Source organism: Leguminivora glycinivorella, chromosome 19 (genome assembly GCF_023078275.1).
Source record: "Leguminivora glycinivorella isolate SPB_JAAS2020 chromosome 19, LegGlyc_1.1, whole genome shotgun sequence".
Classification (NCBI taxonomy): Eukaryota; Metazoa; Arthropoda; class Insecta; order Lepidoptera; family Tortricidae; genus Leguminivora; species Leguminivora glycinivorella.
In genome coordinates, this window is record NC_062989.1 from 10,156,352 (window position 1) to 10,179,568 (window position 23,217).

At 36.7% G+C, this 23,217-nt stretch overlaps 1 protein-coding gene and 1 non-coding gene across 2 annotated transcripts; one reads left to right on the top strand and one right to left on the bottom strand.

Annotated features, from left to right (window-relative positions):
* The first annotated feature begins 294 nt into the window (after positions 1–294).
* Positions 295–22,280, top strand: LOC125236451 (luciferin 4-monooxygenase-like). Its single transcript, XM_048143262.1, has 11 exons — positions 295–406; positions 1,074–1,281; positions 3,854–4,046; positions 12,516–12,653; positions 15,589–15,739; positions 16,332–16,466; positions 18,035–18,166; positions 18,516–18,596; positions 19,458–19,604; positions 20,252–20,417; positions 21,707–22,280. Exons 1-11 carry the CDS (start codon positions 302–304, stop codon positions 21,895–21,897), a joined length of 1,647 nt encoding a protein of 548 aa, XP_047999219.1. The 5' UTR covers positions 295–301; the 3' UTR covers positions 21,898–22,280.
* Positions 4,325–4,399, bottom strand: Trnas-cga. Its single transcript has one exon. It is a non-coding gene; the product is annotated as a tRNA-Ser (tRNA).
* Positions 22,281–23,217: the final 937 nt, after the last annotated feature.

A 23,217-nucleotide genomic window follows, 5' to 3' on the forward strand; every position in this document is an offset into this window, starting at 1 on the left:
GTTTGTATGGAGCATTCCGCAATTTTCGAATTTAACGCGAGCGATGCCGCGGGCAACAGGTAAATAAAAAAGCCGAGTGCTCGAGAGCGTTGGCAGATTTAATTTTTATTCTTAACTAAGTTTTATCCCACACGAAAAGCAACAGATATCATCATTCAAAAATTAAGCAAAAAAAATGTCGCCAACCGCTTCTCCTTATAAATTACACCACACCACACAGATTTAGGAAACCCATAAAAGCGATTGCTCTGATTGACTTCGCGTATACCTAATTAGTTAGGCGGCGAAAAAAAACTCAAGCATGCATTTAACACAAGAAAATACTTCAAAGGATGATGGAACTGGCTACCATCTTGGAAACTTGATTTTGGAATACTTCAACACAAATGAAGATCATGTTTGGCAGGTTGTTAACTTATTTAAGCTTTTAAAGGCATATTTTTAATTACGTTACAATGTGTTACAATTTTAGGCCGGAGTGGTGACGGGTTAAGAATTTCAATTTTCAACTCCCGCTTACCTCTTGTAGGTGTCACAATTTTTTTTTTATCGAAAGCAGTCTAGCCTTAGCAGTCTAGGAAAATCTAGATACCCTACGGTCCTGGTTGACTTGGTTCAGTATTAGAATCTTTCGCTTGCTCGGGTATCAATATTAACACGAGTGGTTAAACAACAACTTGTATCTCTTGTCACTTGTAAAACAAATAACTTTTCATCTCAAGCAATACTCTGACACATTTTGTGGTAGCAAAAAAGACTAATTCTTAGTTAAAAATTTTCAAAATTAAATTTTCTATTTAAAACGATTACTTACGTTGTGTTTAAGGGTAGGCAAAGCAAATGAAACAGTTGAGATCTCAGTGCCAGTACCTATAAGCAATTAATGGGTTGAAAGAAAATGAAATCGTGACATTGCAATTGCAGGATGGGCTAGCAACCTGTCACTGCAATGTCACGTTTTCATTTTCTCACATCACAATAAACATCCCACAGTCAACTTCTACGACACCCACAGAATTAAAGTGGGTGGTAAAATTCTTAACAAGCAAATGAATAAAGTAATTTGGTTTTAGGTTGACGCGGGAACAGGCGAAGTGGAGATGAAATCTTCGATCAAGTGTCGTTCAATCCAGTTGGCCAGATGTCTAAGAAACGCTGGTCTGAAGCCTGGAGATGTACTTATTGTGTCTGCGGTCAACCACCTTAACGCACACATACCTTTTTATGCTGGATATTTGAATGGAATGCCAGTATCTGGAATTGATCCCGTCAATATATATGGTAATTACGATTTTATTCTAGTTTTTGGTTATTTTATGATTAAAACTAGCATTTGCCCACGGCTTTTCTTGCGTTGGAAAGAGACAAAAAGTAGCCTATGTCACTCTCCATCCCTTCAACTATCTCCACTTAAAAAATCACGTCAATTCGTCGCTCCGTTTTGCCGTGAAAGACGGACAAACAAACAGACACACACACTTTCCCATTTATAATATTAGTATGGATAGTTCACATGACAGAACGGCTGGTTGGCCATTAGCGAGTCTTATATTTATTCTAAATCTGGGCAACCGAGCTTCGCTCGGTTCTGTTTCGTATCCCTGACATGGGTCGCCATCTAGTTCAAAAATGAATAGTACCTACATCGAGCGAAAGAATTCTCAGCCTTAACAACACAACTACTCCACACGAGATGGCGCGCATTTCGCCACAAAAACTCAAATAGTGTATTTTTCTATTCGTTTTAGCCTTGACCTGTGTCGCCATCTAGTGTTTGCAATAAATAGTACTTACATCAACCGAAAGAATTCTGTCTTAACAGTACAACTACTGCACACGAGATGGCGCGCGAAGAAAAACGCATGAAAACTCGAAAATTCGCGTTTTCCGGGACCTAAGGATAAGTTAGACCGATTTTTCACCCCAAAAACCCCCACATAACAAATTTCTGCGAAATCGTTAGAGCGGTTTCCGAGATCGTCAGTGTAAATAAATATATAAATAAATAAATAAATAAATAAATAAATAAATAAATAAATAAATAAATAAATAAATAAATAAATAAATAAATAAATAAATAAATATACAAGAATTGCTCGTTTAAAAGTATTAAATAAATATACAAGAATTGCTCGTTTAAAAGTATAAGATTTAATCCATAAGAATTGCATAGTATGAGATGTATATTACATTACATATGGTGTTAGTATTCCGCACTAAATGTGCGCAATGTTGGAAATTTCAAACGATCATTACTGTAAAACGTTTTGCAATACCCGTGCCAAAGAGGTAATTTTCAACTCGTGTGGGGTGGGCACAAAACACTCCGTGTGGTTGTGTTTTCATTTCGACCTCTCTGGTGCACTTGTATCGTAATGTACCTAAGGTAACGGCGGCTATCAACGCGGGTATCGAAATCGACGTCCATTACCGCCGCATTTGCAAATACGCATTTTATAGGCAAACCGACCAATTTCTTAAAAAAAGTTACTCACACAAAGGAAGCCTGTTTAGTTGACTAACGCACATATAGGCGATGGAGAGTGTGAATGAAAGAAGACGCTCGCTATTTGACAGTTTTTGCCACGGGGCCGCGAGAAGAGTTTGTGTCATACTGACGTGTGACGCTAAACCTAAGTGAACTCCAATCTCATTTAGTAGTTTATGTAATAATTATGGCAAACAGGTGAAAGTTATGCATTTCAAATTATTGTTTATAGTTTTCTACATGACTTCTGAGTACTTTTTACGTATTGTTTAGCCTGTAAATGTGTTTAAAGTGGAAATTAAAAGACAGCGGTGAAAGGCGCCATTTCGTGAGTAGATTCTATTACTGTGGTATACCACGGTAATAGTTAAAGTAGTGATATTAGTTCTTTTTGCTTTATTTTAAGTATATGTGATCAGTTATATAATGTCTTACAGTTGTTTCAATCTTGATCTATTCACGCTATCAAAGAACTATTTACGCGGTATGAAAATTATTCAACAAAACCTTAATTTTTAGCAAAAACTTCATGACTGATTTCGTAGTTTCTATGAAAACCGTTAATTTGTCAATTTTTTTAAACATTGACATAAAGTCTCATGCTTACTTACCAGTTATGTAAACTTGGTTTTAATATAAGGTTGCAATATTTTATTTTGATTTGTAATGAAAATACATCTGTATGACTTTGTTTTTATGGGTCGGAATTAGATTTTATAATACTCCAATTTATGCCTATTACCGATGGTACGATCAGATAACCCTCGGTAATAGAATATATAAGAATCTATTACCGATCCATGCAATATTTGTTTGGGTCGGTAATGGGTTCCTATAGAAGTATCTATTACCGAGCGACATATTAGTCTTGTATCAAAATATGACATTTAGTGTACCGTAAGTACAGATTTCTTAGGTAAAACTGAGTCTTCTGTGGGTATTCATAAAGGAGGATAGTATAGGTATATGTATTTGTCATAATTTGTATATTCAACCGTCGGTATTAAGCTCCGAATTTTGAGATGGGTTTCTATTTACCGATGGCAGAAAAACACTGTCATTCATACCCTCGGTAATGAAATCTCAATTCGCGTTAATAGAACTGCAACCTGTTCATTACCACGGTAATAGAAAATTTAGGTATGTTGGCTTCAATAATCATTTTATGACATATAATAAACTAAAATGATCCTAAAACTCTTCAAAACTAATAGTTCAATAAATACTCTTCCATAAAAAAAAATATTTGTGGTCGTTAATGAGCTTTGATACCCTTAATTTTTTGGTATCTTTTGAAATCTGCCTTAAGTACCACGTTAATAGGCGCCATTACCTTAATAATCGTATTTTGTATTTGTTTTACAGAAGAAATAAAGGTGTTTTTAAACATAATAAAGCCGAAACTGGTTTTCTGCGAATCGCCCAGTTTGGAGGACTATGAGAGGGCATCTCGGGACCTCGGGCTCGACACGAGGGTAGTGACCTTTGGGGATAGTCGCAATTCTTACACGGATTTTGTGAAGATGTATGATGACCAGACTCCGGATAATGAATTCAAGTAAGTTTTTCATTCTAATCCCGAGCGCCTACGGTTCTAAAGAGTCGGGCCAAGCCCGACGCACGCAGTCCAGAGGTGGTCTTAAACATAATTAAGCCGAATGTGGTTTTGCGAGTTTTGTGAAGATGGATAATGAAGTCGGGTGTTTTTTAATAAATGTAGAATTTGTTAGTTTTATAATGTAAATATTGTTGTAACAAAATGAGCTTTACCTAATAAATTTATTATAAACTGAAGTAGATACCATACACTAAAGAAAAAGGAATCAAGCCCACTGGTGGCGAAGCCGGGAATCGAACCCGGGTCTCCAGCTATCGCGGCTGACGTGCTCAAACCACTACACCACCCCGACCGCCGAGGTACCCGTCGAAATTTCTCTAGTGTTTGTTATCTCTGAAGGCTAGGCTTTTTGTCCACTGTCTTCTGGCAGTCTTTACAAAACTTTCCTGTTAAAAATATTTTTTAATGTTTAATTATATTAGCCAAAATATACCTGATGATATACTGATTCCACAATAGTAAACATTTTTCTGATTGTAATAAGATTAAGAAAGTTCTGAGGTTTTCTAACTTTGCTGAGTTCGACTTTTTGACACTTTTTGGCTTTCCCATACAAAAACAACTTTCAGTGCTTGGAGTAAAAAGCCTTCCTGACTCCCAAATGTCGAAATGAGTTACAATAACTATTTTTTTTGGTATGATGACATTCTAATGCGTGTAAAACGGCTTTTAAAAATATAACTACTATTGTGAAAAGTGGGATAGGAAGCCTGTGAAGAGTGTCAAAAAACGCTGGACGAAAAATGACTGTATTCGGCGAAAACTCACACATACTCATGCATTACAACGAATAGCTACTATTTTTACACAGTTTAAGATATACTGGTTAATAAAAGTACAAACATTCCTTCAAAATGTGGATGCGGGAAAAAAATATTCCATATCATGCATGGCCGGATTTTATCGTGTACAGTCTTTATAAAATCAATATTATTATATATACATATTACTTTAGACGCATACAATTATCTATTACTTATTTGCGCCCGTATTCTTGCTGATATGGTGCAATCAAATTAAATCGATTCAGCCTGTATAGGCCAATTAATATGCGATAACCCTAATAAATCAAAGCTAAAAATGCACTTTATTGATTTATTTATTGATTAGGATTATTAGGAATTACAAGAACGATTTAATACTGGACCGACAAAGCCCATACAAAAAAGCATACCTACCCCTGAAATGTATGGGCCTTTTAGGCTTAAAACTAGATGGCGCTGTTTCGCAGCCTGAAAGTGGCCAAAATCATATTTTCCCCAAATATTTTTTCGTGCTTTTATTTTTTATAAGAACAAATGACATATTTCTTTATTTTGAAATCTTGATATCACGTCAATACACATTTTGAAAAAAGTACATTTGTAGCAAAGAGGATCGAGTATTATAGAGAGTTACTGTCAAAGTAAAATGTGTAATCACAGTTAGGGAATGCAATCTCGACGAGATTGGGGCCCAGGCGAGATCTCGGGAATTCATGAAACCAATCTCGCGAGATCTCGCCAATTTCGAGCTCTCGCGAGATTGGCCGGTTTGTGGGTTTATTCTTGTAAATAATCACAATATAGCAATGAATAATGATAACAATGATTGCTATTATGAAACAAATATTTATCTTGACTATTTTTTCATATATTTTTTATGTATTTTACATTGTTTAACATAAATTACGTACCTCACCACTCGCAATATATTTTTTTAAACTATGAAGTATAGTATTATGTAAGAAAATAAAATAAAATTATTCACGAAGGAGTAAAAGCGTGCCAAATTCGTATTCGTTGCCATGCCAACACACACAGTAGAGACTACTTAAGGCTGCTTTCAAGAAAAACGTAAAATAATGTAAAATTGATAGTTTTAGACATAAATTAAAACCGAAAATAAATTACACATATGAAAGAAAAAGTGACCAAGTCCTCTGGTCACTTTTTCTTTTTTTTGGTGGTGGTGGTGGTTTTTTTTTTTTTGGTGGTTGGTGGTTTGGTTGGTTAGAGTTTTAGACATACTTGTCGTCCTCATAAACATTATCTTTGAAACTGGTACGTATCCAGATGTGCTGAAAAACACGAGAGTCTGTCCAGTCTTCAAGGGTAAGGGCGACAGGTGTGACGTCAACAACTATAGGCCTATTACAATAGTACCCACCATTTCTAAAATGGTAGAATCAATCCTGTCGTCTCACCTTATGTCTCATTTAGAATCGAATAACCTACTTACGGAAAACCAGTTCGCATACCGACAAAAAATGTCGACAACCACCGCGACGTATAGGATATTCGATTCTATCATGACAGGGTTAGACGATAAGGATAAGATTGCCGCAATACTGTGTGACTTGTCAAAAGCATTCGACGTCATTAGTCATGAATTACTGCTGAAGAAATTGAAGATGTACGGAATGGATAGTACAGCTCATGAGCTGTTTACCTCTTTTTTGTCAGACCGCAAACAAGTCGTGAAAATACTCACTGACGGCAAGTCAATTCAGTCTGACATAGGTAGCATAAATATAGGTATTCCACAGGGTTCGTCCCTTGGAAATACCTTGTTTTTGTTATTTGTAAATGACCTACCGTCGAACATTGAAGCTGGCTTGCCTGTATTGTTTGCGGATGACACGACTGTATTGGTTAGTGCAAGTTCTTATGACCAGCTGGCAATAAACATTAATGACGCTTGCCACCAATTGCAGTCATGGTTCTCAGCAAATGGACTGTTACTTAACTATTCCAAATCGAATGTTATGTTATTCTCTGGTCGAAAGGTTCAACCACCACCTTGCATGGCTAACTTTCCAATGACCATGTGCGAAGAGAGTAAGTTTCTAGGGTTCCTGATCGACAATACTCTAAATTGGAAGTGCCATGTAGACAATCTTTGTGATCGGTTGGGTGGTGCGTCGTTTGCGTTGAGAAAACTGAGGCCTCTTATTTCGGCAGAAGCCTTAAAGCAGGTGTACTTTGCGCATTTCCATTCTATCATGGCATACGGCTCACTGCTCTGGGGCAATTCTACTGATGCAAAAAGAGTCCTTATAATGCAGAAACGCGCAATACGTACACTTGCCGGTGTAAAAGACAGGTACCCTTGTAGAGAGCTCTTCGGTTCTCAACGTATAATGACGCACTACTCACAATATCTGTTCGACGTACTGCTGTATGTTAGACATAATATATCCCAATTTACACGCATAGACTTTCCGGGCAAACAGCTTCGATCTACAGGCCGTCTGAGAACAGTTCCCCGTCGCATGGCACTTTCAAGAAAGAACCCTCGAGTCATCGGCCCTACTTACTATGAGCACTTACCTGCCGATCTGAGAAATGAGCCATGTGACGAAGCATTTAAGCGCAAATTGAGAAACCTTTTGTTAGATAACCCCATGTACTCTGTAAATGAGTACATGGATTTGAATTTTTAATGACCGATGATATAATTATACCTATATTTCTCTGTTATATAATATTTTCTTGCTTCGTGATAATTTCATGATATTGTAACTTAATTTATTAATTTTATTTAGCTTGGCATGTGTATTTTCTTTCTTTGTAAATGACGATCCTCATTTGGGAGACACAATTATTTTTATTTGGAATTTATTATGTAATTTTTGACGATCATGATGAAAAGATAAACATAATTTTGACATGTAGCAAATTTATAGTGTAATTTTTATCATGAAATAAAGAAATCTAATCTAATCTAATCTTAGTCGGTGAAATACTACACTTTCCGTTATCTAACAGATATATTTAATTCAAGTTTCAATTAGAGAATCTTAATGTTGATTCTTATAAGACTGGATTTTTGAACACTAACTCACTAAATTAATTATGAATTTTTATCTGATGCACGTTTAGGAAAACCCGCGTATAGCGCTGAATTTGTCGATCTTATTTGTAAAATTTGGACAATTTTGAATACTGAAACTGGTAAATTTATAATACGTATATCCTGTACAACAAACTTCTCAGACTACATTTTTATTATAAGGTTTTGAAAAAGAGTAAACGAGGCTAAGACGAATTAAATTAAGTTATTTTCGTACTAAATATTAATCTGCAACCTTTACTAAAATTGCTCTTATGCCTTAGTGACTATAAATTTCTATTATACATTTTTGGCAATTTTTTGAAAACAAGCCTTCACCGTCACAATTATTACCACTTCTGGACATTTTCTCATATAATGTTAGACCAAGTAGAAAAAGTCCTATTATATGTTATATATTTGTAAACTACTCAAAAAGCCCTTTAATTTGATACCACACACGGTATGATTAAGCGCTCGGTTGCGATTTCACTATTTTTCACATGAAAGCCCTCTTAAATTGATGAAAGGATAAAAATTTAACATATAAAAGTCAAGGTTATCCCTACCATCATTAAATAGACCCACAAAAGAAACATTAGCTGTACTCAATTAATTATGACTAGTTGACTACTAATAAATTACATACAAATATTAGACTACCAATACCAATACAATACGCTTCTTAAACTCAGCAGTTAAATAAGAAACTAAAATATAAAGAAAAACAGAAACATATATATAAATATTATTAAATAAATATTACAGGACATTCTTACACAGATTGACTGAGTCCCACGGTAAGCTCAAGAAAGCTTGTGTTGTGGGTACTCAGACAACGGCATACATAATATACAAGTACTTAGATACATAGAGAACATTCATGACTCAGGAACAAATATCTGTGTTCATCACACAAATAAATGCCTTTACCGGGATTCGAATCCGAGACTGCGGCGTAGCAGTCAGGGTCACTACCCGCTGAGCTAGGCAAGACTGGTCGTCAAAAATATAATAATAACATATTCAAAAATGTAATATGTAGTAGTGTGAATATTTAAAAAAGAAATAAAAAAACATAATTATAATACAATAATTTGATTTTTTCAGTGTAAAATAGAAATTTTTATTGGTTGCCTAACAAACGACAGCCGTAGTAAAGTTGTTGTAGGCTTCTGCTCTCTCGACATCCAACAAAACTCTATGCACGAAAATTCGTAAAATAAATGGTTATATATGTCGCAGTAAGATAGATAAAGCCGTTATATAGTTATAACCCTAGGGATATAATTATATGTCGTAACATAGTTAAACGAAAGCGATTAATTGCTATCTTACTAGGAATATAACTATAATACTAAACTAGTTTAGTCATATAGTTATATGACTAGATTCAGTTTAGTGAAATGATTGTAGGCAGGAGTGCGGCGGTGCGGCGGAGGTATAGTTATAACCCTAGGGATATAATTATATGCCGTAACATAGCTAAACGAAAGCGATTCCTTACCATCTTACTAGGAATATAATTATAATACGTTACTAGTTCAGTTATATAATTATATCACTGGATTAAACTTAGTCTAGGGATATAATTATAATACGTCTCTAGTTAAGTAATATAGTTATATTACAGGATTAAGTTCAGTAGTATAATTGTAGCAGTGTAGTGCTGCAAATTGCACTATTTGCGATAGTAAATATCATGTTTATCTTAGATTAAATTAAAACTGCCATCGCACAAATCCAAATGCAGATACAATTTAAAAAATGAATAAATCCGATATTATGAAAAGAACCGGGAGCACCGGTTCCTAAATTTTTGTCTCGGTTCTTTCGCCACCATAAAATTACCGGGATTTCCCGGGAAATCAAGAATCGGGAAATAGCGGGAGCATGCCCTAACTGTTACGTTTTAACTAATATAGCTTGGATTCGTTTGTTTAGTAACCAAACCTTGTGTACTATGTTCGATACAAAATAAACTTTGTTCTAACGTCAGTGACATTGCAACCGAGACTTAATACATAGTAATACGCGATTAAGTCCCGTTTGCAATTTTAAATACCGTATTATAATTATATTCCTAGTAAGATGGTAATCGCTTTTGTTTAGCTAGTTACGGCATATAATTATATCCCTAGGGTTATAACTATACCTCCGCCGCACCGCCGCACTCCTGCCTACAATCATTTCACTAAACTGAATCTAGTCATATAACTATATGACTAAACTAGTAACGTATTATAGTTATATTCCTAGTAAGATAGCAATTAATCGCTTTCGTTTAACTATGTTACGACGTATAATTATATTCCTAGGGTTATAACTATATAACGGCTTTATCTATCTTACTGCGACATATACACAGAGCTGTAAGTTTAAATTAATACCATAATGGCGAATCAAGCCCTGGCTGACACCCTTCGTGAGTGAGTGAGAAGTGAGAGTGAGTTGAATCTCTAGATCTCTACTGAATTAACGAGTTGGCGAGTTCAGTTAAATTGTAATCATATAAATCACTTACAACTTGCGAACGAAACATGTCTAGTCATTTCGCGAGCTTCGAATAAGACGTTTTATGCTTGAGTTCAATCTCGTTGATCTCGCGAGATCTCGTCGATTTTTCGGCCGAGATCAATCTCGCTAAAAATGACCGAGATCTCGTACAAAAGAGATCTCGCGAGAACGAGATTGCATTCCCTAATCACAGTGCATAGACTGCCATCTCTCGACACAAGCTTAAAACTTTTGAACCTCAGTTTTGACAATTTGGCCTATATTCTTAGATTTCTTAGCTTGATATGTCTTAAAATGTCTAATATTAATATTAGCGCCATCTAGCCGAGCGTCCCCAAAGGTGTATCGCCATCTAGGTCACCGTACCTTTTTCTGTATGGCTTTGAGGTACGTTTTTTTCTTAGACTTTATCTGTCTATACGGAGTTACATACTCGTATGTCTTTGATTTGTAGCCATCATCAGTGTATAGTTATGATAGTATTTAATAGGTGGCGCTAAAAACTCGAGGTACGATTCTTAGTATGAAGTATGTAAATCCTATATAAATAATCCTTGGTAATGCCTACAGACAGACATTGACGGAGTCTTAGAGGTATGTACAGAGTTTGATAGAGGGTCAATGAGAGCAGAGGATATGTTAGCAAATCCGTGCTGCTATGGGGTGCTGTCTTAGAAGACCTTCCCTTAATTTCAAATTAATGAAAATTGACTTTTACAGTTTTTGGAAGCAATATATACAAGTCACGAAAAAGGATTGTCAAAAATATGACTTGTTTTTGATGCTAATCAATCTCATCTTATCCACGATCAATTGCTTGTACGGGACGAAAAAATCCGATTGAAAAAGTCACAAATAAAAAGACCTTTTCGATCACAATTCATTAGCATGAAAAATAAATTAATGTTTTATTGCACCACCTACTTCGGGTCACGACCGACTCTTTAAGTATGAGAGCGTCTTCCGTCGCCCGATTTTGGACAGCGTGTATTGCCCCACGTCCTTCGGGCCACGCTAGACTCTTGAAGTACTAGGGTGCTTTTGGAGGGTTCCCTCTATGTGGCATAACTTTATTTGTCCGAAACGCTTTTGTCATAACAGATTTGGCATAATCGATTTTTACCGAATGTTAATGTAGCATAAACATTGTTTGGTATAATTCACGATATTTCGAATATTATTTTGTCCGAAAATATATTGGCCGACTATTATTGAGGCCGAGTGTCATTAGGAAGAAATTGGATGAGCATAAATATTTTTGGCATATTTTTCGTTAAGCAGAAATGCGTTTTTAGGGAAAAATGGTTACACTAGGTTAGAATTGCGAAATCTACAGATACTCACTGCTCCAGAAAAGTGGGTTAGGTTAAGTTAGAGCTGCGACTATTACAGAAAAGCACCGCTAGAGAAAAGTGGGTTAGGTTAGGTTAGAACTGCGACCACAACAAACACGCACCGCTAGGGAAAAAATGGGTTAGGTTAGGTTAGAACTGCGACCTCAACAGAAAAGCACCGCTAGGGAAAAATGGGTTAGGTTAGAATCTGCGACCACAACAGAAAATCACCACTAGGGAAAAGTGGGTTAGGTTAGGTTAGAACTGCGACCACAAAAGAAAATTACCGCTAGGAAAAAGTGGGTTAGGTTAGGTTACAACTGAAACGTTAGGTTACGACCACAACAAAAACGCACTGCTAGGTAATACCCACCCACCAAAATAAATTCGGCAAAACATTAAATCGGAACACTAAGCTTATGCACATAAAATGTATGCATAAAAATGATTCGGAGCACCAAATTTAAAAAATTAATAAATTTAATAAATTTATAATTACAAAATAAATTTGTAAATAAATCACAATCTGCCTAAACAGATTATGCTAAACTTGACTATGCCATAGCAGTTTATGCACAAAGCCAATTATGACTAAATCGATTATGCACAATATAATTATTCATAAAAAAATATGCCACAACAGGGTGAACCGCTTTTGGACAGTGTCCTCTCGACTTATTAAGATTTTGACTTGCAAGAAAAAACAATCTTACCCCTACCGTATATTTGGCATCTGTTGTTTCAGAGTGGCGCACTTCAACACGGATGAGGTGTACGCATGGCTCATCAGCACAAGCGGCACCACTGGTCTGCCCAAGGTCGCCGCCATCAAACACTGTGAAATTCTCAAGGTCGTGAAAATGAGCGCAATTATAAGAGGAAAGTAAGTATATACAAATACATATGTAACTCAGTATAGACAGATAAAGTCTAATAAAAAACGTACCTCAAAACCATACAGAAAAAGGTACGGTGGCCTAGATGACGATACACTCTTTGGGGGACGCTCGGCTAGATGGCGCTAATATTAATATTTGACATTTTAACACATATCAAGCTAAGAATATGGTCCAAATTGTCAAAACTGAGGTTCGAAAGTTTTAAGCTTGTGTCGAGAGATGGCACTTTATGCACTGTGATTACACATTTTATTTTGACAGTAACTCTCTATAATACTCGATCCTCTTTGGTATATATTGGGTTGGCACAAAAGTAATGACACACTCTACAAAACTCTATACATTTCCTTTCTTAAGTTAATTGTTTTCGATAATATTCTAGTATGTTGTAGAACATTCTAGGTACTTCTAATGTGAGGGTATATAAAGCCGCCCTCGTGATTGGTTTAGTTAGATTGAAAGAAAATGGTCGAGCGACAAGTTCGAACACTTTACTTATACGAGTACTTGTTAGGCCACAGTGCGCGGGCTGCGGCTGACAATATCAACACTGCATTGGGCGCTGGAAGTACAAGCCATGCCACGGTGTCCAGATGGTTTGACCGTTTTAAATCAGGAGACAGGAGCCTTGAAAGTCAGTCACGCTCAGGGCGACCACCTGCATTCAATGATGACGATTTACGCCGCGAACTACAGTCGAATCCTGATGCTACTACTCGTGAATTAGCGGAAGCACTTAACTGCAGTCACCACGCTGTGGAATACCATCTGCATGAGCTTGGGTATCGAAAAGTTTTGGCTCGATGGGTACCGCACATCCTTACCGACGCCAGTCGTGCAGTCCGTGTCGCCATCTGTCAATCACTTTTGCTGCGACCCCTACGTAAATAGTTTTTGACTGATCTGGTTACGGGAGATGAATCGTGGCTTTATTATGAGAACGATACACGTCGTGCTTTTTGGCTGCCTCGAGAAGAAACGTCACCAACTCAACTGAAGCTGAGTCAAAAGAACCGCTTAAAAGTTTTGCTTTGTTGTTTCTGGGACTCGCAAGGCATGCTGTTTCATGAACTATTACACAATGAAACTGTAAACGCTAACAAATATTCAACACAGCTCACCGAAGTATCTTCTGCTATCAAGAAAAAACGACGAAGATGAGCCACTGTAATTTTACTACATGATAACGCTCGACCTCATGTCGCATCTACCGTTCGCCAACAGCTGCAAAACTTGGGCTGGGAGACGATACCCCACCCACCTTATTCTCCAGACCTCGCACCATCAGACTTTCATTTGTTTAGAGCCCTGAAACGACATTTGCGGGGTAAACAATTCAATGATTTCCATGATGTACAGGTGGAGTTGAACAACTTTTTCGAGGCACAGCTATCAGAGTCCTGGGCGAAAGGCATCCAAACTTTGCCGGATCGTTGGCAAGAAGTCATAGATGCTAATGGTGATTACATCATCGACTAAGCTTTTTGTATTGTAATAATAATAAAAAATATAAAACGTAAACCAAGTGTCTCATTACTTTTGTGTCAACCCAATATAAATAAACAGTACTTACGTACATAAGATAAACGTCGTAGATAAGATTTATGTTTTGTTTTGACATAGTGGACCGATTTTCTTGAAACATGGCTAAGAACACTCCCGACGAATTCAGCTTTCAAACAAAAAAAAAAACTAAATCTAAATCAGTTCATCCGTTCGGGAGCTACGATGCCACAGACAGACAGACACACACACTAACAGACAGACAGACACGTCAAACTTATGACACCCCATCGTTTTTGCGTCGGGGGTTAAAATACACCCATATGTATATAATTGATATACATTACATTATACAGTTTGTAAGTCTTATACGGGCAATAAATTAAACCAGACATAGAACTTATTTAGTAATATCATTAATTAAAAGGTGTTATTGAGTTACTATTAATTTTCACACATTTTCAAACATTACTAATGGTATTAATGTTTGAAAATTACAATTTTTTTTATTTGACTGACGTGGTGGTACACCGCGTGGACGGTCAGTGAACAATTTGAACCATCATAATTATTAACGATACAGTGCAAACAGCGCCAACGGTTATTTTCTAGAACCAAAAATGACATGAATTTTCCGTTACGCTATCGAGAAACGTACTCTAAATCCTGTTCATGGTGAAAACTCTGTTCTAACTGATGATGATGTTTAATTTGAATGTTATTCTGGTCTGTTAACCCGTTCGCTGACACTACGTCGACAGCCGAACTACTGCCGCCGAAAGGACATACTTACATATTTATGTATTTTCAGTGACAGTACGTCGACAGGCGGAGCACTGTCAGCAAAAGGGTTAAGACGCCACAGGAGTGAAAATGCTAAAATGGAAAGGGATTTTTTCAATTTGGGAATTTTAGTTAAATATACTAGTGTTATTAACTAGATTTATCGACAAAAAATTGTCCATTAAGTTATCAAAAAAAATAGCTCAGTTAAAAGAAATTGCGAAAAAATCTTTAAAATCGAGGTCCCGCTCTCGACTGTTTCCTCCTTTAAAACTTAATCAATCGTAACGAAATTTGAAAATCTGAATAACAATGAAATAATCTGTGTCAAACCGTTTAGTTTTTTTGGCTAGTTGTTACCAATTTTGAATACCACACCTTTTTTGCGCCATAATCAATAAGGCCGTTTTTGGAAATTTTTGATGGATTCTTAGCGTCTTTAAAAATAAAAATATCAAAAAAATCAAAACGGTCCGACACAGATAAAAATAATAATAATCTGTGTTGAAAAAAATCAGTGCTCTTTCTTCAAAATCTAGGAAGGAATAGTCGAGAGCGTTTGTATGGAGAATTGACCCCTCCTGTATCGTCTTAAGTGATAAAGGGTACAAGTTTTTTTTTTTACATTTTTAGAGAAAGGGTCCCCTTGTTGAACCAGTCAAGTATCCACTGGGTGTCGTCTTACTTAGCCACATTGTGTAACATCTCTAGCAACCAATACATCGTGCAAACATCGTCTCCGCAAACCGTCGAACATATGATTGACGTTATTAATAAATATAAGGTAATTAGTGCTTTTTTGTTTGAAATAGCAGTTTTGAGAGCTGCTCAGCTCGGGTTTTCAAGGAAACAAAGAGCTTTAGAGCGTTTTCACATTAACCGAATATATGTCATAGATAAATGTCAAAAATCACCTTTAATACAGTGTGTAAGCCTTATACGGGCAATACAATATACCAGATACAAAATTCGTAAGTGGTATCATTCATTAAGAGATGTTTTTAAGTTACTGAATTTTCAACATATAATTATTTTCGAAAATTTTAAACATGGTTGCGATGACAGTTAATGACATTACATGCGCGATAATTATAAGCTTTTAAAAGTAACTGTCAGCGAGCTTTTTTCTTATGTCCGTTAAGATATTCGCCCGTATTAGTTTTTCACACTGTATAGAGAATATCCGTTCTACATCCGACATCGGATCGGATAATGTGAAAATGCACTTAGAGGACCTTTTTTACCACATCTACAGGTTGTCTATCTAGTTGAAAAAGTTGAATTTTATCCATATGTTTTAATGCTGTTATGTTTTCTTATTTTATCATTAAATGAAATTTTAATAATCTCATTTTAATCGAATTCCTTTCTTTTAGCCCACAATGGTCAGTTCAAGCCCACTGCTATTCGTCGACATTGTCCGACACCAGAAGTACTGCGATCTCACGTGCTTCAAGAAAATTGTTATCACCGGATTCAATATGAACCCTGATATTTTTAAGGAGTTGCAGGTGAGTGAAAGTTTCTAGGGTAATCTCATTCATTACTCACTGCCCGGCGATTCCTCTTATTCACTTTAAGCTACGAAAGTAGACGGCAATGTTAATATAGATATGGAAATTCCAAGGGTTCGAGTCAAGCTAGCGTGGATTTTTTTCAATAGTAAGTAATAAGGCGATTCGGGGATATGTAAATAAAATAAATAAATAAATATTGGGGACACCTTACACAGATCAACTTAGCCCCAAACTAAGCAAAGCTTGTACTATGGGTGCTAGGCGACGATATACATACTTAAATAGATTTACATACTTATATACATAGAAAACATCCATGACTCAGGAACAAATATCTGTGCTCATCACACAAATAAATGCCTTTACCGGGATTCGAACCCAGGACCGCGGCTTAGCAGGCAGGGTCACTACCTATTGAGCCAGACCAGTCGTCAAATGTAATATGTATCATACGGAGAAAGGAGGTTATTTGGGACAGTTTTGTTTGACAGCTTTGATAAGTCCTAAGAAAGTAACAACCATAACCAAAAATGTGACAACCATATCCAATCTCCCCTGTGACTTAAATTCTACTGTTATACGTTATTTATGTAAATATTATTTACTCTTATATGTCGCGTTGGTGACTATCGGCATCATATATCATATAATTATTTTTAAAATCGGGACTTAATCGCGTATAACTACATATTAAACTGACCTCCAACGTTTCAAGGACGGCGTTGTCCCCGTGGTCTCGGAGAAGACTGGCTTGAAATGACATCAACACCTTCTGACAGCCGCGCGAGTTTTTCGAACTACCCGCACTTGGTTTTGATTATCAACTTGAACTGTTTGAGCACTATGGATGTTACTCTGTCGACATACAACATTGACGATATTCGATTTAACGACTGTCGATATTATTTTCCGCTTACACTTATTAATGACAGGATTCCATGTGGATGAGATCCTAAAACCTTCTCCTTTTCCTTTTTTTTTCTTCTTTTTTTCTCCGAGACCACGGGGACAGCGCTGAAACGTTGGAGGTCAGTTTAATATGTAGTTATACGCGATTAAGTCCCGATTTAAAAAATAATTATGTGTAATAATCGTGAAAGTTTAAATCATATATTATCATTTCGTAATTCTTATTTAGATCACTATCATTATCGTATCACACCACCTACTCGTTAATTATAATCACAAACAATAAGTAAAGATTATAAAATATTATCAGCTAATCAATCAAAATTATCAGAATTCTTACATTTTGCCCTACATCGGAAGAGGTACTTCATTTTTATACAAATAAAATCCGTGTTGCATCAGAAAAATATAGCAACTCCCTATCTCGTCCCGTGGGTGTCGTATAAGGTGACTAAGGGAAAACTGATGACGGCCGATAAGTACATGAGCAAGGCTCACTTGTATCATTTGCGAGGTCCTAGCTCATAGCACCTATACATCATCTACGCCGCCACTACAAAAAAATAATTGATGTGGTAATATTTTTTAACATAGCCCATAATGTTCATAAAACATTGCCCGTATAAACATTACATCCTGTATTTTAATTTAAGGCAAGGGTGGGCCCAAACGGCTGCGTTTGGAACCTTATGGGGCAGACCGAATGCGTGGGGTGTATTCTGATGCCGGCGCCTGAGGGTCCTCAAGGCAACTGCGGCTATGAGCTGAAGGCGGTACCAGTACAAGTATGTTGATTTATCATTTTCTTCTCTAGTAAGTTTTTTAATTTGTTTTCCTATTATGAATTGAATCATTTTTAACCCCCGACGCAAAAACGACGGATCTGTCTGTCTGTCTGTGTGTGTGTCTGTCTGTGGCGTCGTAATTTCTGAACGGATGAACCGATTTAGATTTAGTTTTTTTATGTTTGAAAGCTGAATTAATCAGGAGTGTTCTTAGCCATGTTTGAAGGAAATCAGTAAACTATATCGCGAGTTTTTTTAATTATTGACATTCATTGTATGGAGAAAATGAACAACGCATAACGTCAAACACTCATGGCCGAGGCTCATTTTGACTTTACTTTCCTTGCAGTTGGTTGATACGAACACTGGTGAAGTTATCACTGAGCCGAACAGGCCGGGAGAACTGTGGACCAAGGGCCCAAGATTTACGGTAAGTTTTTTCTTAACCAAAAAAGTTTTTAATTCTTGCATCAAATCGTCGGAAACACTGACAAAAAGCAAAACACAGGTGACACAGTGAAGATAATTTCCTCATAAGTGGCGTGAAAAGGAGTAAGGTACAGCGGGGTAAATCTCGACGGGGGGCAAATGTAACTGGTCAATTTTTTCCATGTTTTACAATGTTTGCATTATTTAATAGAGTGTCCACCGGTTATATATTATAGTAGGCGTGTTCAGTTGATACTGTAGAACTCAACATAATAGTGTAATAATGGAAAAAATGGACCAGATACAATTGCCCCCCAGTCATTTGCCCCGCTGTACCTTATGTGCCACATTGTCAAATGTGTGTAACAACCTACCTGTACTATCTCGATAATCCGGCACTTTTGCTGACACTGAGGTGCCGGATTAATGGAAAATTCGGATTACTGGAAATTAGAACCATTATCCATATCTTTTCATATATTTTTAATGTATGTCGTATAAAAAACTGTGCTAAAATAATGAGTTCAATAACATTCGACAATTCATTTTGAAAGTGAAGTCAGACTGATCATTTAAGCATATATGGTAAACTTACAATTATTTAATTCAAACTTATTTAAGTAATTAATCACATATGAAGTTACTTACAAAATAAATCCACAGCGCAGGCTTCGTCATAGTATACAAATGTCAAGTGGGTCATTAATACAATATAGTAAAAATAAATAAATAATACAAACCACAACCAAACCTATTTTACTTGCATCTCTATTTTAGTGCCGCATTACAGGACGTTTCGAACCACCGAAGTGCCGGATTATCGAGATTGTACTGTATATAAAGAAATGAATAAATTTCACAGGAATACTACAACAACCCAGAAGCAACAGCAGCCGTGTTCTCACCCGACGGCTGGTACAAAACCGGAGACTTGCTGTACAGGGACGAAAATGGATTCTTCTTCTACGTGGAAAGGATGACCAGCTCCTTCAGATATCGGAACTATTTTGTAAGTATAATTGTTTATTTTGCTCAGTTCTTGATTATGATAAATGCATAAATATGTAGATAAATTCTTCCACGAACAACGTAACTTGCTAATATTGGTGTCATGGAAACTTTATGTACCTAATATTAACACTTTCGCTACCAAGAACCCGACTGTCGGGTACACCGCTCGTAGAAGCGTAGCCGATTACATGGGTTTCCCCGTATGTAGCGAAAATGTCGTAGCGCCGCGTAGAGCCCGGTTTCGAAAGTGTTAAAACTTGTCAATAGGCTTTCGCTTCCAACAACATTGTTTGAGCACTCGCTAGCGTTTACTTAACCTCTTGCAGAGGCGGACTTATCAAAATCGGTGCCAATTTATCTTAGCCTGTGACCTGACTCAAAAATTACGAGTTGATTAATCCATAAACCAAGGATATCGTGGGACATATTTGAATATTAAAAAAATACGGCTTTACTAATATTTATTTTATTGCAACATGTTTTAAATTAGTGCAGTTTACTGACGGAGTGTAGCGATCGCAAGCACTCATGTCGTCATATCTGACAAAAAACCACCAACTCATGAATACGAAACATAGTCGCCAATAACAATAAATAAACGTGATTAAAACTTTTTCAATATTTTGATACCAAGTATGTCTCCAGGTCACGCCTTTAGAGCTGGAGCAGCTAATCCAGGTGCACCCAGATGTACTGGACGTGTGCGTGGTAGGCATACCGCATCCAGAAGACGGCAAGCAGGCCGTGGCCTGTGTGCAGAGACGTCCTGGGTCAACACTTACGGAGCAGGATGTTAAAGATATTGTTGCTTGTGAGTAGCGTTCAATAATCATATGAGTCTATTAGTCCTTAATTGTTATATTCCTATACGAAACCGTCTCAATTATGGCTGATTATGGCCAATTTTCGGCTGGATTCGGTTTGCGATCCCTACCCCTCGATGTGTAGTTTAAATAGGTAACTAATTCATGTCACTCCTAATGATGCGTAGGTACTGAAAGTGTAAGATGGAAAACAACCCGGACTATCGCAACCTTCTACTTGTGTAGTTTAGTGGAGTGCCGTCAGTAGATACAAAAGTATAGGGGCTTCTAAATATTAAATTATAAATATGTGTATATCTAAAATACAATACAATACAATACAATACAATACAATACAATACAATACAATACAATACAATACAATACAATACAATACAATACAATACAATACAATACAATACAATACAATACAATACAATACAATACAAATACTCTTTATTGCACACCTCAATACACGAAACAAAAAAAAAACAAAAAATCTGCTGATTAACAACTGTTTTTGAAACGATGGAGCTGCCATGTCAAAAAGACAAAAGCTCCTAAATAAATAAAGATTTAAAAAAAAACCCTGACTGTAGTCGATCAGTTTAGAGTCGAAAGCGTAGAAAAGGAATATACTTAGTAATGCATGAATATAACGTTGAAAATTGTAATTTCATGATATTATCGCGCATATCCCGGAATTCGTTTTGGATGATGCACCCTAAGAACATAATTATAGAGTTGGAGTATGGCGCATAGCCTCCGATCATTTCGCAGTAGATCATTATTTTCAAGGCCTCTGTAAGAGCAGATGAGTAAACAATTTGTATGTTATAATAATCTATCATGAAATCAGTGTAGGTAAACATGAACTACTTGGTATTTAATCAAACAGAAGAGTTAATTTTCACCACACCAACTGGTAAAGGCTTACTTTGCTATTCGAAAACGAATAGCAAAATTGCATTTTATCCACAAGAGTGCAAAGTTATTTCATACAAATTTTAACTTGACATCTTCAGCTGGCTGGTAGAATTTACCTATTAAATGATGATTTTGAATCATACATATTGAGTAAATTGATAGTTTTAATTTAGTTTGATGTTTTATAGTCAGTATTTTGTTCGTGTTGGTGTGGTGAAAAATTTTGTGTTTCACTCGGCGGCAAAGTTTGTTTAATGCGGTTCAATATTGGAATCTTTCGCTTGCTCGGGTATCAATATTGGCACGTGCGGTTAAACAACAATTTTGCCCCCTTGTAAAACAAATATCTATTAACCATTACATTCCACAGGTAAATTATCCGTCCCGAAACACATCCACGGTGGCGTCATCTTCATAGTAGACTTCCCCAGAACAGTCTCCGGCAAAATCGCCAGAGGGAAAGTGCAGGATTACGTCCTTCAATACCGCAAAGCAGTTTCAGAGTATCCCAGCTCTGGTAATAGGCGTCATCCATATATTACGTCACAGTGTAAGGGGTAGGGAGGGGTCATACTAAATGTGACAATCCCTGTTAAAGGGATACAAAAAAGCGTGACATAGGAGGGGGGAGGGGTCCAAAAACCTGAAATTTGGTGTGACGTAATATGTGGATGATCCCAATTACGAGGAAACTGATCAGCTCCTTCCAGCATCTTGGTATGCACAACCCTAGAATGATTTCAACGGGAAGCCGTTGATTGCCTTGTCACCTGTGGGCCAGGTTGACGTGATAATCATTTCACGCTCCTTGGTGATCGAGATCTTTTTTTTAGGGTTCCGTAGTCAACTAGGAACCCTTATAGTTTCGCCATGTCTGTCTGTCCGTCCGTCCGTCCGTCCGTCCGCGGATAATCTCAGTAACCGTTAGCACTAGAAAGCTGAAATTTGGTACCAATATGTATATCAATCACGCCAACAAAGTGCAAAAATAAAAAATGGAAAAAAATGTTTTAATAGGGTAGCTCCCCTACATGTAAAGTGGAGGCTGATATTTTTTTTCATTCCAACCCCAACGTGTGATATATTGTTGGATAGGTATTTAAAAATGAATAAGGGCTTACTAAAATAGTTTTTTGATAATATCAATATTTTCGGAAATAATCGCTCCTAAAGGAAAAAAAAGTGCGTCCCCCCCCTCTAACTTTTGAACCATATGTTTAAAATATATGAAAAAAATCACAAAAGTAGAACTTTATAAAGACTTTCTAGGAAAATTATTTTGAACTTGATAGGTTCAGTAGTTAATGAGAAAAATACGAAAAACTACGGAACCCTACACTGAGCGTGGCCCGACACGCTCTTGGCCGGTTTTATAAGTAGTAAGTAATGTAAGTATTGGGGCCAGTTGCATCAACCACTGTTAACAGGCAAATCAAAAGGCTACTAGACTCATATCGAATTTGGCACAATAAATGATGACTGTGTAGTATTTGACATAAAAACACAACATTTATAGATTTTGGCGTATTAAAAGTTCATGATGACTACGTATTTTCGATTAAAAATGTGTGCAATTTTTTATTTATTTTGGCCACCGAAAACGCTGTCAGCGATGTAGTGACGTCGTTGAATTCGAACCATACTGCATGTGAAAACAATCACTGATATATTGAACTTTATGCCTTCATACTTAAAAAGTCAGAAGATGTTGTTTTCGAATAGAATGACCTGATTCACAGATAATAAAGATGACGACCGGTCTGGCTCAGTCGGTAGTGACCCTGCCTGCTGAGCCGCGGTCCTGGGTTCGAATCCCGGTAAGGGCATTTATTTGTGTGATGAGCACAGATATTTGTTCCTGAGTCATGGATGTTTTCTATG

Bases quoted from the DNA above. Each gene is read 5' to 3' on its own strand.
- LOC125236451 (XM_048143262.1), top strand. From the start codon at position 302: ATGCATTTAACACAAGAAAATACTTCAAAGGATGATGGAACTGGCTAC. The intron at 16,467-18,034 runs GTGAGTGAAAGT...TTTTAATTTAAG, and splicing joins ATATTTTTAAGGAGTTGCAG to GCAAGGGTGGGCCCAAACGG. The intron at 18,597-19,457 runs GTAAGTTTTTTC...TAAATTTCACAG, and splicing joins CCAAGGGCCCAAGATTTACG to GAATACTACAACAACCCAGA.